The sequence below is a fragment of the Acipenser ruthenus genome, chromosome 15 (genome assembly GCF_902713425.1).
Source record: "Acipenser ruthenus chromosome 15, fAciRut3.2 maternal haplotype, whole genome shotgun sequence".
NCBI classification, from domain to species: domain Eukaryota; kingdom Metazoa; phylum Chordata; class Actinopteri; order Acipenseriformes; family Acipenseridae; genus Acipenser; species Acipenser ruthenus.
In genome coordinates, this window is record NC_081203.1 from 1,210,104 (window position 1) to 1,228,027 (window position 17,924).

General features: G+C 40.4%; 1 protein-coding gene across 14 annotated transcripts in view; it reads left to right on the plus strand.

Annotated features, from left to right (window-relative positions):
* LOC117962287 (GTPase-activating protein and VPS9 domain-containing protein 1-like) overlaps positions 1-10,646 on the plus strand; it is a 37,253-nt gene extending 26,607 nt beyond the window's left edge. For 6 of the 14 annotated variants that reach the window (XM_034927724.2, XM_034927722.2, XM_034927727.2 and 3 more), the window contains 11 exons: positions 242-274; positions 1,530-1,607; positions 1,692-1,817; positions 2,363-2,486; positions 2,808-2,923; positions 3,137-3,296; positions 3,459-3,646; positions 4,080-4,293; positions 4,444-4,516; positions 5,021-5,218; positions 5,919-10,646. In XM_034927724.2, the coding sequence (XP_034783615.1) occupies positions 242-274; positions 1,530-1,607; positions 1,692-1,817; positions 2,363-2,486; positions 2,808-2,923; positions 3,137-3,296; positions 3,459-3,646; positions 4,080-4,293; positions 4,444-4,516; positions 5,021-5,218; positions 5,919-6,059 (1,451 nt within the window). In that variant the 3' untranslated portion in view covers positions 6,060-10,646. The remainder of the gene's footprint in view (positions 1-241; positions 275-1,529; positions 1,608-1,691; positions 1,818-2,362; positions 2,487-2,807; positions 2,924-3,136; positions 3,297-3,458; positions 3,647-4,079; positions 4,294-4,443; positions 4,517-5,020; positions 5,219-5,918) is intronic. The other 8 variants (XM_058986735.1, XM_034927728.2, XM_034927732.2 and 5 more) reach the window with 4 other exon arrangements.
* Positions 10,647-17,924: the final 7,278 nt, after the last annotated feature.

Consider the following 17,924-nt stretch of genomic DNA (forward strand, 5'->3'; position numbering starts at 1 on the left):
TGTTATATGTTTTTAGACGCGCACTTTCTGTATACGTTGCATCTGTTTCTTTAGGCTTGTTTGTAGTCCTGTGCAAGGAGCGCACATGCTTACCGTGCAGTGCAAGCCCAAGCTAACACATTGCCCAGCTGGCACTCAGTCTCTGAGATGAGAGGAGACAGCGGTGTGTGTGTGCTTTAGGGCCTGCCCCTGTGTTAATTCTGAAAGGACACCCTGTTTGTTTGTTGTGTTCTCTATACAGTGCTGTATTGGACTGCTGAAGCACATGAGACAGGTAAACACACCAAGCTGGATGTTGCTCTGTACTGTAGTTGTCATGCTGAGTAGTCATTTCTGTGAAATATATTTTCTTTGTGGCTATACAGATAGCAAGGCTTTGGAGAAGTGCACTTTTTTTTTTCTTTACTTAATTTTTTTATTTTTTTTTATATACGTGTCTGTCGTGATACTGAGCTGTGATGTGTTACAAAGCCTGATTTGTGAAGTGGCCTATTCAGCCATGAAACAAGAAAGCACAGTGGTGTTTAAAAGCTAAAAAAAAATAAAATAAAAGTGATCTAAGGAGATCGGAATGAAAGATCTGTTTCAAAAACATTTTCCATTTTCCCACCACATGCAGTAGAAAGACCCACACGGAGATTAGGATAGAAAATTGACGATGTAAATGAAGCTGTAATGCCAGTGAAAGTGTTCCATCTTCATGTGTGGTGTGTGAGCGGCTCCCTTCTCAGCTGATCATCGGCACCGCTTCGCTTCGGCAGTCAGACAGAAATAGATTCACTGCATGAAAAGCAGCAGTGTCTGCTTTGGAAAAGCTGGTGATGATTATTATAATCATTGTAGCTCAGCTTTACTTATTTATTTTATATATTTTTGTACTGCTAGATAACTGATAAGTATATTGCATGTTTGTAGGTTGCATTTGACATGAGCTTTCTTTGTTATTTTTTATTTTATTTGAGATGGCACTTCAACATTATATCGAAGGGTATAGTTTGTCCAATGGAGAAAAAACAAAACGAAACGCACAGGCATTCAGGGACAGTCGATTTTCAAACCTACTGTGGGAATTGGCTTTCAAACAACAAGTTCGCTAAAGAACATAGTTGATTTGATTGTAGAAGATCCCAAACTATGCCTCCATTGAACTAACTGATGAAATGCCATAATATCCCACTCGGAATGGGAAAAAAAAGTGTTCCAATGCCACAAAAAGCACCAGGTCAGGGATACACAAATCCGGTCTGAGTTTAATTAAATAAGTAGCTGAAGAAGACGTAAAAAGAGGTGAAATTGGTTCAGTCAGGTAATTGAGGGTACTGGTGGAACAAAGAGCAGGTGACCCCCAGCCCTCAAGCACCGCAGTTGTGCAGCCCTGTGCTAAAGCTCCTCCTTTCTGTATTTCCATGACTCGGAGCGAGTGCTTGCACTCCTGTCCGTCTGTCTGTGTGTGTGTGTGTGTGTGTGTGTGTGTGAGTTTCTGTTGATCGCACCAGCATACCCATTTCTCTTTCTCTCTCTCTCTGCAGCCCCCATCGGTTTCAGGAAGAAGGACAAGCTGGAAAAGGACAGGGACGAACAGGGACCAGAAAGGTTTCCACCCATAGGTGGGTGTGGTTTTAGGTTTGTTTTTTGAATTTATCCCCGGCCCCACACCGCACACCTATTTGATGTTTTGGTTTTGGTTGCAGACGAGCCCGCCCCCCGGTTGAGTGCCCAGGCTCAGGCAGCTGAGGACATCCTGGATAAATACAGGAACGCCATCAAGCGCACGAGCCCCAGCGAGGGAGCCTCCTCCGCACCTTATGAGGGACCAGGTGACGTTGTAATGAAGACTCTGGGGCTTTCACTGGGGTGACTGTACAGCTGTGGCCAAAAGTTTTGCATCACCTATTAGGGTTGAGACGTAATTAATTAAAGGGAAAAACTGTATTTAACATAATTTAGATCTTTTATGTAACGTCATGTAATCCAAGAAACTACAAAATTTATATATGGAAGCCATAATAGTAATACTTTATGAAGCAAAATGTGTTCATTCTGTCGGGTTAAGCACAACTCTTGGCCATAGCTGTATGCGTACTGTATTAGTATAAGGTCTATATGTTTAACATGAGGAGCAGTAATAGGAAGACACAGTAAGCCAGGGCTGTTTAACTGGCAGAAGTCCAAATCTTTGACTTTTCCAATCACCAGGAGCCCAGTTTCTGGTTCCAAGTGGGTGTGCTTGGTTGAGTGTTTAACTGTACTGTAAGTTGAGTGTCCTGAATCTTTAACAGCTTGAGTTTGTGAAACTCTAGAAGCTGCCTGGAAAGGAAGTGGTTACCAATAGTTCTCTTGTTTCTTTTTGTTTTCTGTTCAGAGGGAGAAGGAGAAAGTTTCCACGGCTCTCCGCGGGACGAAGCTCTTCAGAATATCTCCACTGATGATTTACCTGACTCTGCCAGCCAGACTGCCCAGCCACAGGATTCCAATTTCTCGTTCAGGTCGCTTTTCAATTACTGCCCCCGTGTATCCCAGCGCCAAACTCCACATTGCTTTCAAAGTCAGACAAAGTCCACTTGCGACTCTGTCTGTCTGTCTGTCTGTCATACAACTATGACCAAAAGTTTTGCATCACCCTATAGAATTAACTCATTTTGCTTCATAAAGTCGAATGAAACCTGCTGAATAATGTTACATTCCACTTTTTCCATATACTTAACAAAAAACTGACAAAGCTTATCATGCAAGCCCCTTTTTTTTTAAAGCATGTTACAATTAAATCTAGTTATTCACCCACACAATTAATTCTTCTCTTCCACTAGTAGTGATGCCAAGAAGAAGCTGAGGATGGCACTGTGCTCGGCAGATTCCGTTGTCTTCCCGATTCTGACTCCCGCTACAACGAGAAATGGTTTGCCAGACCATACAGACCCTGAAGGTAAAAGAATGGGACACAAATCTAAAAAGACAGGCAATTATCACCCATTTGTCCATCCGTTTCCTTTTAGAAGTGATCCTGTTAAAAAAAAGAATCCTAATAATAATTTTCATCATAGCATTTACGAACATTAAAATATAATCTTATGCAGAAATCAAGAAACTATATTTGGAACCCCTTGCGACATCCTGTCCTGTTCTGGTTGTGTCTTAGACAATGAGATCGTCTGCTTCCTGAAAGTCCAGCTGGCTGAAGCCATCAACCTTCAGGACAAGAACCTGATGTCCCAGATTCAGGAGACGATGCGCTGCGTGGCTCGGTTCGACAGCCGCACCTGCCGGAAACTTCTGGCTGCCATAGCTGAGGATTACAGGTGCGCGCTTTTCCAACTCTCATTGTCTGCATTTCTCCAATGAGTTGTTCCAGACGGCTCGGAAGCCACTCTGGACTAGAGGGGTATGATTTCCCTGGTATAATCTTGTAAAACACAGGCTTGCTAAGCTGATGGTAATCCATTGCTTTTCGTACGCTCCAGGAAACGCGCTCCCTACATCGCCTACCTGACCCGGTGTCGCCAGGGCCTGCAGACCTCGCAGGCTCACCTGGAGCGGCTGCTGCAGAGGGTGCTGAGAGATAAAGAGGTGGCCAACAGATACTTCACCACCGTCTGCGTGCGGCTGCTTCTGGAGTGCATGGAACCCAAAATGCAGGAGTTCATTAAAGGTGCCGCAACTTTTCTATTTGTATCGAGCGATCTGTTACATTTTACAAAACGCAGGTAGGCCCACCGTGCTGGCAACTAGCATTCAGCAAGCAGCATACAAGTATAGAAAAATTAACCCATGGATTTCAAGGATCATAGTGGATTAATAAAATTTAAGTTTAAAAACATTGGGAGTAATGTTAAATCATTTAGCAATGAGATCCTTTAAAATACTTAACACATTCTCATTGTTATTATTATATGATGGGAATGCAGTGCTGGTGCCTGCATGTCACACTTTGTAGTTTTACAGAAGTAACCTTGGCTAGGGCATTAGCACACACCGTGTACAGTGCTGCGTGTTGCACGCTTAGTGTGATTCTGTGTTTACAGCTGTGGCTGGAGATATTTATGTAACCGACCGATTTTCTCGTTTTGCTCTTTTGCACGCAGCTTTCCAGGGTTTTACAGCCTCTGATGAAAAGACGGACTGGGTTGAGGACTTCCTGCGCTATTTATACGGGGCCATGGCAAACGACACGATCTGGCAGAACGCCAGCGAAGATCAGCTGCAGGACGCTCAGATGGCGATTGAGCGAAGCGTCATGAACCGCATCTTCAAGTTCGCCTTCTACCCCAACCAGGATGGAGATATCTTAAGAGACCAGTAAGCGACCCTACGTTAACGTTGCGGTTTTTTTAAAAGGAATTTCACGTGGAGTTTGGCGCCACCTGGTGTTCGAACGCTGTAATATCAACACTGCTGTTTTTTTTTTTTTTTAGAGGTTTCATTTAAATGTTTTTATTATTATTTCAGACTTTTACAAGAACATATGCAACGCCTTTCAAAAGTGGTGACGGCCAATCACAAGGCACTCCAGATACCGGAGGTAACATCCACGTTTTTATTAATTTCATTTATTGGTTTCCATAGATTTTTTTTTTTTAAACTGTCAATATGAATGGTCTATATGGATTACATAGGTTGTAATTTTGTAAGAAGTAGAATAAAATGTGAATGTATAGAAATTTTAGTTTTATTTTATGAGCAGAAACAATTTAGCATTAAAACAAGTCATTCAAATGTATTGTGTCCAGTACTGGTTGGAAAATAGAACATGCTTAGCCAAGATGTATACAGAGGGTGATTTCATAATTCACACAACTTTGTTTTCTAATGAACTGACTCTAAGGCAGAGAGACTTGTTTTTCTACTTGCATGCACAAGTCCATTAAACTTCAGCCCGTTATGTCTGCACAATATGTACAATGTGTTCATATAAAATAGATGTGCTGGAATGTTGCCTGCGTAACGTATTCCCGGGATTTGGCTATGGGATGTATGGGAACGCATGTTTAAGACACACACGTGTGTGTTTGTGTCCCGGTTCCAGGTCTACCTGAAAGAGGCTCCCTGGCCGTCTGCACAGGCAGAAATCCGGACGATCAGCGCTTACAAGACCCCGCGGGACAAGGTCCAGTGCATCCTGAGGATGTGCTCCACCATCATGAATCTGCTGAGCCTGGCCAACGAGGACTCTGTCCCTGGGGCTGACGACTTCGTCCCTGTCCTGGTGTTTGTTCTGATTAAGGTGAGACGCAGAGGAGGGGAGGGGAGCCAGCCTCAATACCTGGACGCTGCTACGGAAATTCATTTGAAGGGAAGCATTTTAAATTGTGGCCCGATTTTGAAAATAGTGGCCAATTTTATCCTGCCGGTGCAGATTGTATTTATTTTTTATGAAATAGCTGATCATCCTGGCTAATTTACTGTTAAACACCAGCCATCTTTACAGCGCTCCTCACCTGGTAGCCAGCAATAACCCTGTATTCTCCCGGGCTAGGACGTTTTTTTATTTTTTTTTATTCATGGCACTCGCTTGGACCCTCTTGAAAATTTGATGCAGTTGTAATGCAAAGGAACAGGCGTTGCCAATAAGCTAACAGAGGGTCTCCATAATGATATGCCCATAGCTAACTGTGGGAGGCTAAACTGCCCTAATAAGGCCATTTACCTAATTAGGATAATCCTGCCTAAGGAAGATTTGGCTCAAGTAAGTTTATCCTTTTTTCAAATAAATAAATAAAATTCATAAATACATTGTTCCAAATTCTGATTTGCCTTTCATAAACGTGTATATTTATATTCTGGTACAGATCCTGCAGTCTGAAATCCCCCTTTGTATGAATTAATAATACATGTTTTAAGCAGCAGTAAAAAATCTGTGCCCAACCTTGTCTTTTCTTTGCACCGTGTAGTAGCAGTTTCTTCTCTCTCTCTCTCCCCTCCAGGCCAACCCCCCCTGCCTGCTGTCCACCATTCAGTACATCAATAATTTCTATGCCAGCCGGTTGGGTGGAGAGGAGTCCTATTGGTGGATGCAGTTCACAGCAGCAGTGGAATTCATTAAAACCATAGACGATCGCAAGTGATGCAGAACACCACCTGCAGTAGCAGACTGTTCTGGAGGAAGCAGGCAGCACACTCACCAACTGCTCTGGAAAAAAAAAAAAAAAAAAAAAACCACCACTTCATTTCTCACTTGTATATTTTGTACATAGAGTAGAGGCATTTTAAAAAAATAATAATAATAATAATAATACTAATAATAATAATACAACATTTAAAAAAATGTTTAGTCTACTAAACTAAAAAAAAAGTCAAGAAATTGTAGTAATAAATCATGAAATGACTAACTTGACTTTTTTTTCCCCCATTTGTTGTTTTTTTTTTTTTGTTTTTTTTGTTTTTTTTTTTTGAACTGTAGTGTTGACAGTTAGCACTGCATAAAAGGGACCACAGTTCAACAGGTAAATTTACATTTCTCAAAATAAAAAAAAACGGGTAGAATAAATTGCCCTTCCCCTTCCTAGATCCCAGATTGTCAGAACCTCTCAAGTTAGCCCTGCTGCACTAGAATACATTGCTTCAAAGCTACTAGTTCCTGCCACCCACACCAGACAATCCCAGCTTGGAGGACTCCCGATTTGGAATATTTCAATAGTCGGCTTACAGTTTCCGTGCTGCATGATCACCTGTGTCAAGGTAAAGCACAGGGAGAATAGATGTTAACAAAGCAGTATTTTTTTTTTCCTCTGTTATCCCCATTAGCCAGGTATAAGTAGTGGTGTTTGTTGTGTCGATCAGAAAGCCCTCAAAGCAGTTAAGAGAACAGGTTTTTTGGTTGTCCATTTGCAAGTGGGATATAAGATCCTTCCCATAGCGTGCCCGAGAGGAGAATATTCTTCTCTGTTGTAAGAACACATCTTTTATAATAACCATTTGTTTTGGGATGGGGGTGTTGCCCATTAAGTGCCATTGTCCTTATTTGAGGACAGGCTACCTTTTTTTTGGAATTTTTTTTTTTTTTTGGGAGAATTTAACTGGCATCATCTACCTGTTTAAATTTTCCGTTTAGCTGTACTGGTTATGATAACTTTCTCAAATTGTGTTAACCACAGAAGTTAAGTCTAAATGTATTGCATCAAATTACATAAGTACAGCTTTTCAAAGACAAATCGAGAGGGTTTATGGGTAGAATACAAGGAGGTCTGAAATGTCCCAGTAGTTTTAAAATACTGTTTTGCTGGGTTTGGGTAAATTCGATAGCTCTTGTGCTGGTGCCTTTTGAGTATCCATATTAGACCTTAGATTTGTGTGTTTACTGTGCAGGCTGTGCTGGACATTCCTCTCTCTAAATCTGACCTGAAGTTTAGGAAAGCAGCTTTGTCTACGGTCGAAGCATAACGTTTTGATTTGCACATGAGTTGTAGCGTGGTTTGCAAGCTACGGAAAATGCGATTTTGAATTTCGGACAGTTTTAGCACAAAAAAAAAAAAAAAAAAAAAAAGGTTTATTAAGAACTTTTTTTTTCCTACCTCAAAGATATTAGGGAGTGTTCTATCAGATTTTTTGTAATGTGTGTGGTTTGTTTTCTCATTTTAATGGTGATATAGACACAGTAGTTCTTTACATAACGGTAACTCGGACGACTGTACGTTAGTCGAATTGAATACTTTATAAAAAATTGTACAAAGGAATCACCGATTATTTTTAGTTTCTGGTGTATACTTATATTTATAAAATGGGGATAAAGTGACACTTTTTTATATATACATAAAGCGTGTTTGTCAAACTTTATGAAGAGATTGTTTGCTTCAGCACTGGTGGCAAGTATAGAGTCTCATGCAGAGGTAATGCAACAGCAGCCTTCAGTCGAGTCAGAGTCCGTGAACAAGCAAGCCTGGAGGTCCACTATACCAGAATCTAGTGGGAAGAGCAATATCATCCATTAATATATATATATTCTATTGGTGCCAATGTGCATGCCTACTGAGAACTTGATACTTAGTGTAGCCTAAAAACATTCTTGAAATAGACACTTTGAATTTATTTATTTTTTAGGAGGAGGGTGTTCTTTTAGTTTTTTTTTTTTTGATAACTTTCCCTTTTTATTTTTGTCTCCTGCAATATTACTCATCTGAAGCATTCTCTCGTGGTGCTACTTTTTAAAAAAAAGAAATGTGGGTCTGGTGTTTCAAACAGAACGGATCTCCTTGGCAAGCTAGAAGTTCAGATTGTTCACTGTTACCCAGGAACACTGGAATTGAACCTGTATGCGTGATCTGTAATTCTCTCTCAGATTCCTTAGCCAGGGAGAAGTGCTACCCCACCCCACCCCACCCCACCCTCCATTTTAAAAGCAGTCAATGTTGTCTTTTAACAAAAAAAAAGGTTTTGCTGTTTCAAAGTAACAATATCTGAATAGCTTTGATATTATTGTACCATTGATCGCCTGACAAATTGTTCATAGATGTTGTTGACGTCCTGCTTTAGGAGTTGGTCCTTTCTCTCTATTCTGTTTTGTTTTTAAGCCGGTAATCCAGGTTTACAGTGGAATGCTCCAGGTTAACTTTCAGACAGATTACTAAATTTGATTTTGCTAGTTACACACCCTCGAATTGTACTGACATCAAAGATCAGCTTTTATCAAAGTATATGGTATGTCAGAGTGTGTGTGATTTTTATTTTTTGTCGGTTTTAAGTCTGCTTAAGTGTGATCACTAACTCCTAGCAGTGTGATCACAGTACGGTAAACAGACGAGCATAATGTGTACAAAGTGGTTCACCTACACCTATACTCACCATGTTACACATGTTATCTGCAACTGTGTACGCTTTCAACTTTTGCGTGAAAAATCACAAGTTGTTCAGTCATAACCGTGACAGGCATTGGTGTATTGAAACGGTAAGGAAAGACTAAAGTACACACTTGTTTTTATGCAGAGGTAGGTAATCATTTATAATCGATTCACCTTACACTAAAAATGTCCCTGGCATTTATGATCATGTAGCCAAAATAAATCACCCAGAACTGACGAAGCAATGGGAACGTTTTGCACTAAATTCGCATAACAAAACTGTTTTTTGGCAAACTTCTTGACACTTCCCATTGATCTAAACACCCTCGTCATCACCGCAAGAGTTACGGGGTTTGAAATCATCTTCATTTTGCAACTCAAATATGTGGAGTTTGCAAAATCAGGAGTGCTTACCAGCAACTCTAGATAAAGCTTAAATGGAGACTAGCAGCTAGAAATGATGAAATCAGCAGCTATAAAATATTATGTTGGCAGTTTAATAAATCTGACTGCCAAAGAGTTTTATACTGTAAAATGTGCAATTCTTCTTTTTTTTATATAATATAACACACACAAAAGAAGTTGCATTTCTTTTCTGCAGCCCCTAATCTGATGATTATAAATGCAGTGTATTTATTGCTGACGCCCCTCCCCAGCTCTCTTGATGCTTGTACTGTTTGTAAAGATTTGCTGTATTGAAACCTGTTCTAAAGAGAGCGAGTGTGCTGTTCTTATTGAGAACACGTGCCTTGGCCCAGTTCTAACAGCGAGCCCGTGTAGGAGACACATGGGTGTGTAGAAGGTGCGCGCGTGGGATAGTCTTCGTGTGAACTGTAGAGCTGCTCAGAGTTTTTTTTTTTTATTTCTTTTGCAAAACGAGAAATAATTGTCATTTTGCAATTAACACGCCATTGCTTTAGCGATACGTAGCGTGTAGACATCTTTTAAACTGATGTAGGATTCATATGGTTTATACACTGTAGAGGAAAAAGGCTTGTCTCTTGTTAGGACACTATTTTGCCCCTTCTAGGAGAATCTAGTAGTTTTTTAAAATGTTCTCTCTGTGCTAAATTTGAAGTATTGGGTTAACTTTATGTATACCTTGTATGATTGTATAGACTTCAATCAATTACCTTCTTTTTTCTTAAATTATATATAAAAAAAGATAGTTGGTAATAATTTCGTTTGTCTGGTTAAGTTTGACGCTCTGTACCAAACATGAACAGCTACACAATACGTTGTAAAGAAATCTTTTTTTTTTTTTTTAATTTTTTTTATTTTAGTAAGTGTGTTTGTATATTAAAGGAAGGGATTTAAAAAAAAATAAATAAAAAAAAAATCTTGTGTTACAATCCGGTTTTGGCAAGGCTTTTGACTTTTACAACAGAGCTGGTTTTGCCAAAAATAACACAAGCCAATCCAGCTCAGCAAGAAATGAGTCTGAATTAGGATACCTTCATTGTGGCTGCAGAAAGCAGGTATTGTTTTTAGCCTGCAAAGGAGCAGCAAAGCTACCCCCTGGAAGAACAGAGCAGTTCTGGAAAGCAACTACTCCCCTCCAGCAGCAAACCCCAGAGACTCGCCTCTATTTCTTGAGAACGAATCTCTCCTCCTCAAATTAGTTCTGCTGTGTCCTGTATATTTGACCTGTGCTTCGCCTGTATTTTATAGCACGGTGTTGCCTCTTCTCTTTGGAACTGTTTGAAGAAAAACACAAACCTTTATAAACTTACATTAATAAGCTTGCACAATCTTGCACACACTGGGGGGAGGGAGGGGGGTGGGGATGGTGGTATTCTGTCTTTAATGTGATTAATGTATTATATCATTCTATAAAAAACCTGATTAAAAAACTGAGTTTTTTTTCTCACTGTAAAAGTGTCTTTGTTCTGTTTTATTATTATTGTTTTTTTTTTGTTTCATCTGATTGTTTTCACTAAATGGTATGATATTTACAAAACCTTTCTTAGCTTCCCAAAGAATAATTTAAACTTTCATTTAGGTGGAAAAAAAAAGAAGAATCAACAAGAAAAAGTCTTTAGATAGTGTGATTTCAAACCACAGCCCCCAACCCCCTTTCTCTCTCCCGTGAATTTAAACATCTAATGAAAACAAACGCCCAGAGAAAATCTCATCGCTCTCAAGGTCGATATTTGAATGGATGAGATTTTTGGTGGTTTTACTCTATAAATCTGATACATCTGTAACAGCAGATACCGCTGGCAATCGATGGCTGTAATACTGCTCAGAATAAAGTGCTTTTTTAAAAACAGCAACATATTTTAGATTGAAACGTCTGAGCAGTGCAGGTCAAACACAAGAGAAACAGATTGCCGACTGCACTCCTTATTAAACGAGGCCTCGGGACCTTGGCTCACTTGAACTGGTGAAATAACGATTCTCTCTCATTGATGGCACAGCGGTGTATTTGAAGTATTACTTTTTTATTATTATTATTTTAAACAACACAGAGTCCTTTTTGAACTTGAGATGATCCGGAATAGTTCACTCAACGTACATGTACAAAGGGGTGCAGGAAACCGATGGGTTTTAGCACCACAAGATTTGGTGTCAAGTTTTAATTTTCACACGAGTACGAATATATTGGAGTGCCTCATGAAGGTCTTTTTGCTGCTCTTTTAAAAAGCCAGCGGCAGGGTACTGAGATCGTGTCCTTATGCAGCCATTCAGGAGGAGTGGATTCTCTGCAGTAGTCTGCTTTTGTTTTAAGTAAATCACAAACATTCTGGCTAGGACCTTCATTGTTGTACTCCTAATCCACTAATCTATTCTTACCAATCCACTCGAGAGACATGTCTTTCATGGTTTCCTTTTTGATTCCCACATCAAGTGTTTCACAGTAAATAATTGCATGGCTCGGGGGGGAATGCAGCGACTGGGGAAAAAGCTACAGGAAGATGCAACTAATGACGATCCTGATGGACATTGTATTGACTGTTAGATATGCTAACTATATGACAATACTGTATAACTAACCAACTGCTGGTGCTGTGAAGGCTAGTCTGGATTTAAATAAACTAAAAGTAAATGGCTTGTCTCGCACGTTTTAAGTGCGTAGCAATGGCTTAGTTGGTCGCAAAGCCTGTCTAGGCCTTTGAGGGAGCAAATTAGTCATTTGTGAATTTTTCTTTGAAGAACTTTGCAAAATTAAATATTTCGTGAAGAGATGCTTTGTAGAAAGCCCAACGGACAGAACAACCAGACTAAACACTGAAATCGAAAGTCAGTTTTTTAAATCATTCATATCCGTATTAGCACACTGAAAGGAATATTCAAATATGCTAAAAAAGAGAATTCCTGATGGCGAGGAACAGACTTTATCCTTGGTATACGTGCCGTACCAGACACAACATGGTTATATTTGAAGCTATTTCAAGATAACTCGGCTTGAGAAATATCACAGAGATCGTTTTCTTCTCAAACGGGATTAGCATGGCGATGCTTTGTTATTCATTCACGTCAGATTGTTGCTGAAGATTTATAAACAGCCCCAGGCTGCTCCACAGATGTCTCTGAAATCACACGCTGTAAACCAGCAACGAGATGCCCGCTCGGCTTCACAGGGCACATGGCTGCTCCCCTGTGTGAGGAACATGTGGGCTCTCGAGGGAGCAGAGACATTACAGGGCTGTGAACCTGCCCTCTACAGACGTGCCCTTGAGTGAGTGTGCAGGACAAGGAGGGCTTGTGAGAGCAGGGAGGAGGAAGATTCTTACTCTGTGCATTAAATATAGAATGAAGACTGAAAAATGATTGAATGCACAGTTCGAATCTTTAAAAGAGACTTGTGGAGAAAAGTACTACTTGCCTCCTTCCTCTGCTCTCAGGCAGCACAACTGCCACCTTCCACTCTCCTCCCTGGTGGAGGGGCCAGACCCCCCCACCCATCTTCCTCCTCCTCCTCCCTCCACAGGGCAAGTCTTCTCCTTCTCCATCTGTGGAAACACAACCAACATCATTACTTACCTCAGGATCTCCCCTCCGAGAGCTGGAATCGAACCGCTGTCTTTAGGGAGAGGCCATGGGATTGCACCACGGGAAAGCTCTGTTTCACACTGACTTTAAGGTCAATTAACCAAGAAAATAAAGGAAGGACTCTGCTGGATTTGAACCCAGTCCCCCAAGGCAAAATAGTACAGTATGCTAGTGAATTAGCCCACTGTGTCATCTCTTTTTCATTGACTATCAGGTACTAACCCTAACCCTAAATTCACTGCTCTTCTCACTTTATGTGTAATTCTTATTTTTATTTTTTTTTTTTTGGGGGGGGGGGGGGGGGTGTTCTTTTGTGATATCTGTAATGGAATCAGATAGCATTCTAATGTTGAAGATTGCTGTAGAAAACTGAATATTGAAATTCATGGTCAGGTGACGGCACAATACGCTATGAAAAAACTACATGAGGTAATGGACTACAGAATGTGAGACCCTTAATATGCAATACGACGATTTGTATAGAGAATCCATTAGACAGTGCATCACGTGGGATGCAATGTGAACTGGGGAGCATTCACATTTTATTGATTTTTATCCATGCAATAAATTATAAAAAGTGTATTTTTTAATATATATATATATATATATATATATATATATATATCAAAGGACAAATAAAACCAAACACACCAGTTAAAATGTAGAATAACACTACAACTACTGATAATGATAATAATAATAATAAATAATAATAATAATAATAATAATATATTTGAAACAGTCAAATACACATCAGCAATAACACTGATGTTTATTGCATATAAAATCAGGTTAAACATATATTGGCCACTACAGTATTACCGACTTGAACCTCCAGATGGCAAACTTAGCATTTGTGGTGAGCCTTTGTGTCCTTTTCTGCATTTATTGGAACAAAGAGATCGTCTTCACATCACATTGTTATATGCAAAAAAAAAAAGAAAAAAGAAACCGAACAGGATCTTCACTGAATTACAGTACAGCATGTTTTCACACTGCGTTGTATGTGCACTTCAACAGTTTACATGATGTTTCAAGTCCCTTGTGCATATAATATAATACTTCTAATAACAAAAGGAGGTGAGTCCACTTCACTATATCTATACAATACAATGGAAGGGATAGGTAGTGCCTCAAGAGCCTATTTGGCATTTTAAGAACATTATTTTAAAAAGTCATTATTTTATATTTCAAATTTAAACACACACTTTAGTGCCATCAGCATACATAGCTCTTGATTTGCTATACAAACTGATGGGGGGGGGGGGCTATTATTTCTAGAAAATTCTAACAAAGGCCTTTACAACAGCACCCCCCCACCACATAAACAAACTCGAAAAATGTTGAAGTGTCTAACCTGACATGAAGACCTGAATTCACTCTGAAACCAAACTGATGTAAACCTCTGTAATGCTTTTACAGTCAGCAAGTGAATTAATCAAACTCCGCCAGCTAATCTAATAGCAATAATGAAAGGTGTGCGTCACCATTAATTTAAGCAGCTCGCGATTAACGTCGCACTCCGCAGAAACCGTTGCAGCCAAAACTATTTACAAATGAACGCACATTTCAGTCACTGAGCAGTGCTTTTCAAATCACTGACTGGAGAGACATAAAAAAAAAAACTGAAATACTCTACTCGCCGTTTATTATTCCCCTGGCTTGTATTAACACCTGGTCCTGCAGGTTCTCAGTCTAGTCCAAATAAGCATAAAAAAAAACCCTTTCATTAGCTTTAGAAGAGTTTCTAGCTTTCTAACAGGCTCTGTTGGGTGTCTGACGTACCTTAGTAAAAGCATATCAAAGTGTAATCGCACAGTGAAGGCACGGTAAAGCATCGGTAAGCATTGTACAAGCTAAGAAACACACATCACAAAGACGAAGATTGGGAGAGCAGTGAAAGGAAGGGATAATCCCCAAAATTTACTTACAGATAGAGCCGACATAGAACACCAAAAAATATACTTTTCATCCAGACACATTTCATAAGACACCTCTTACAAGACAACTCGTACGGTGCCAGCGCAATCAGTGAAGCAGCTAGTTTGAATGCACAGTTAAAGTTCATGACCAGGCTGTGCCCAGCAGTATTATTTAATATTATTATTATTTTTTTTGTCTTATCTGATCCCTTCAGACTCCATTAGGTAACACGAGGGAGTCTTTGTTGTAATTAGGTGATTTTGAGATGAATCATCTCTGGGGCACCTTGGTAGAAAGAGGGGGTTGCCAGGGGTACAGGACTCGCTATCAGAGTGAGGAGGGCGGGCGGACTGGGAGAGGCCCTGCCCTTTCTGCACACACATATCCAGTCTGCAGGGCTGAGAAACAAGCGGATCAAGAGCTGCATGAAAAATGCTCTGAGAAGGGAGGTTTATATTTTGCCAGATTGATTCAGGTTGTCTGTATGCTGACTGAAGGGGGACTGTCTTTCTTTACTTGACAAAGTGAAGGATTGAGCACCATGATTACTACTGCTAGTGTGGTCCCCCCACAAAACAACAAACCCACAAACCAGTAAATCAGGGCGAGCACACGCAAGCACACAAGCAGAGCTCTTACCATGTATAGATATTAATCATTAAGTAAAATGCAATCGGAAATGTGTACACGAGGCTAAGGGGAGTCGAGGTAAAAGTTTGGAGATTTGTGACCCAGCCCTCCAGAAGTAAAAGGCTACATCATTACATTAATTGCAGCTTTTTCACCCGATTAAATGTTTTATCGGTAAAAACAGAACAAAACTCTAAAGTGTCGAGAGAGAGAATAAAAAAAAAAAAAAAAACACTGAACACACAAATTAAAAACTAAACAAAACAGCCTAAAGCCTCCAGTATTTATTCAACTAGAAACCCTGTGGAAAGGAAAGGATTCTGCCTGCGGTGATAAGAACCATTAATAAAACACACAGTCGGGTTCCTCACAGCTCTGTTACATACATAATATAGATGACAAAAATAAATGCCAAGTCAAGCAGACACATGTTTTCATCAGCGTGCCCTGTACAGGTTAGATGTGGAATACCATGCTACAAGCATAGGAAAGAACAGAAAAGAAATTCACTGGATAAAATGAGGAAAGTGCTAAATGAACAAGCACATTTACCTTGGTAAACTGTATATAGAACTGCACTGTTACATAAGGGAATCCCTCTAGAACCACAGCTTAAAGAACAGCATGAAATATCACAGTTAACCTTAACTAATGTATTCCTCTTTTTTGTCCAGTCATCGCCTCCTGTTGACTTTTTTAAATGTTAAAGCATCACTTTACAGAGCTCTCCAAGTAGAGCTGGTACAACCCAGTGTAACCGTTAACCTGTCCCCCCCTGCAACACTCTTCCCCTGGTGCATGTAAGAAATTCCACCTTTGTTCCATGTGGTATTTCTTCCCGATTTATTTCTTACAGCCACTAGGGGCAGAGTGTTGCAGGGGGGACAGGTTAACAGTTACACGCTGGTGTACCAGCTGAACTTAGAGAGAAGAACAGTATTGACGCCACAAACGGGTGCTTTGAACTTCTGGAGATTTAAAAATGCACTAGGATGTCACGATTGAAACAGAAAGGGACAGTGAAATGGTATTTCGGGAGAGCCGATGAAATGTCGGCAATCACAAGAATGGAGCTGACTGTACAGCACACCAAGGCGGCACGCATTTGAAACGCGCTTTAAATCAAGGAATAAAACAAATACTGTACAAGGATCCTCAGCTGCAATTAGAGACTCAGATTAGGGGCTTCGTTAATCTATTTCAAGCGATCAGCCAATTCATTTACATTATATGATGAGCATAATTGCATCAGTTTGCTAATCAGATTGGGGGGGGTGGGGTTTAGGGGGGTTGATTTGCCCTTTTTGTTTTAATCAGAAAATGGCCTAAAACACCACCTTCCAAACCAAGTACTGCACTTGTCAGGTACGCTGTAGGAAGCTCTGTCCTGACAAGAAATGTCATAATTCATGAGACTGAGGCAGACAAAAAACAGTACATTGGCTGTCAACGGCATGAAAACTCTAAATATGACTGCCAGCAACCGGCGAAACTACACACTCCCTCCCCTCTTCCCCCGTCAATGAAGGACTGCAAAAGCTATAAAACAGTAAAGGCAGTTTAAAAAGCAATGCCGATAATATCTGAAACATGCTTTCCAGAAGAAAGAGTCATGCAAGTTGTGTGCGGATCCAAGCCAGAGACGCAGGATGCAGTATGCTGTGCTATTATTACATAAGACCAATAACCCGAGGAGGCATTCTGTGCAGACAGTAAGGGAAGACACCTGTAGGATTAGGGTTCAGTGCAAAGCCAAGCTCTGAAAAGTATCAGCGCAGGCCTCAGGACAGCCGTCTGGTATTCAGGTTACGAGCCAAGAGGGATCAGCGCACGAGCCAAACAGATGGGGCTCCGGAGCAGAAGAGTGAGCAGAGCAGTGCAGTGCAGTAGATAAAATATACAGAATGCAGTTTCATTTCAATGCAATGTACTAGAGTAGCACTGTGATGCTGTATTGATTGGCACAGGTATCCCAATGCTGATCAATTGTATATGTATTGAAAGGGTGTTCCATTAATCAGACACCCGATATTAACAGTTATGGTTATAGACTATGAAGAACCTCCTTCTGATTGTCTTGCTTTAGCAAAATCCAACCCCAAAAAACTAGAATGCAATTATTCAAACAGCTCTAAATAAACACAATTAAAAAAGCGAAATCGTGTTTCTTAATTATCATCATAAGGGAGGGGGTCGAATTAAAGCAAGTGCCCAAATGATTATTGTAAAGAAATGGATGTATCATTATTGTTAGCAGCAGTAGTATAATAATAAGTATAATCCTCTGTCTCTGTGCATGGTACAGTTTTACTGCAACAACATAAGAGAGATACACACATAAGAATACGAATCATAAAACCCCTCCTGCAATTCCCCCGGCAGCAATTCCAGAGCAGACAGCCCTCTGCCTGCCTCTTGTGCATTGAACCTTTGCATCAGAGTGTTGCACGCTGCAGTGCTAGCCTGGCCCGTCACTCCAATCTTCAGCTGCCTCCAGGTAGCTTGATCAGACACAGCAGTTACCTCGGTGATGGGGTTAGTGCAAGCTCTCCCACGGGGTTCCGTAAACAGAGAGGCTCAAACCTGACTTGGCCAGCAGGAGTCGCT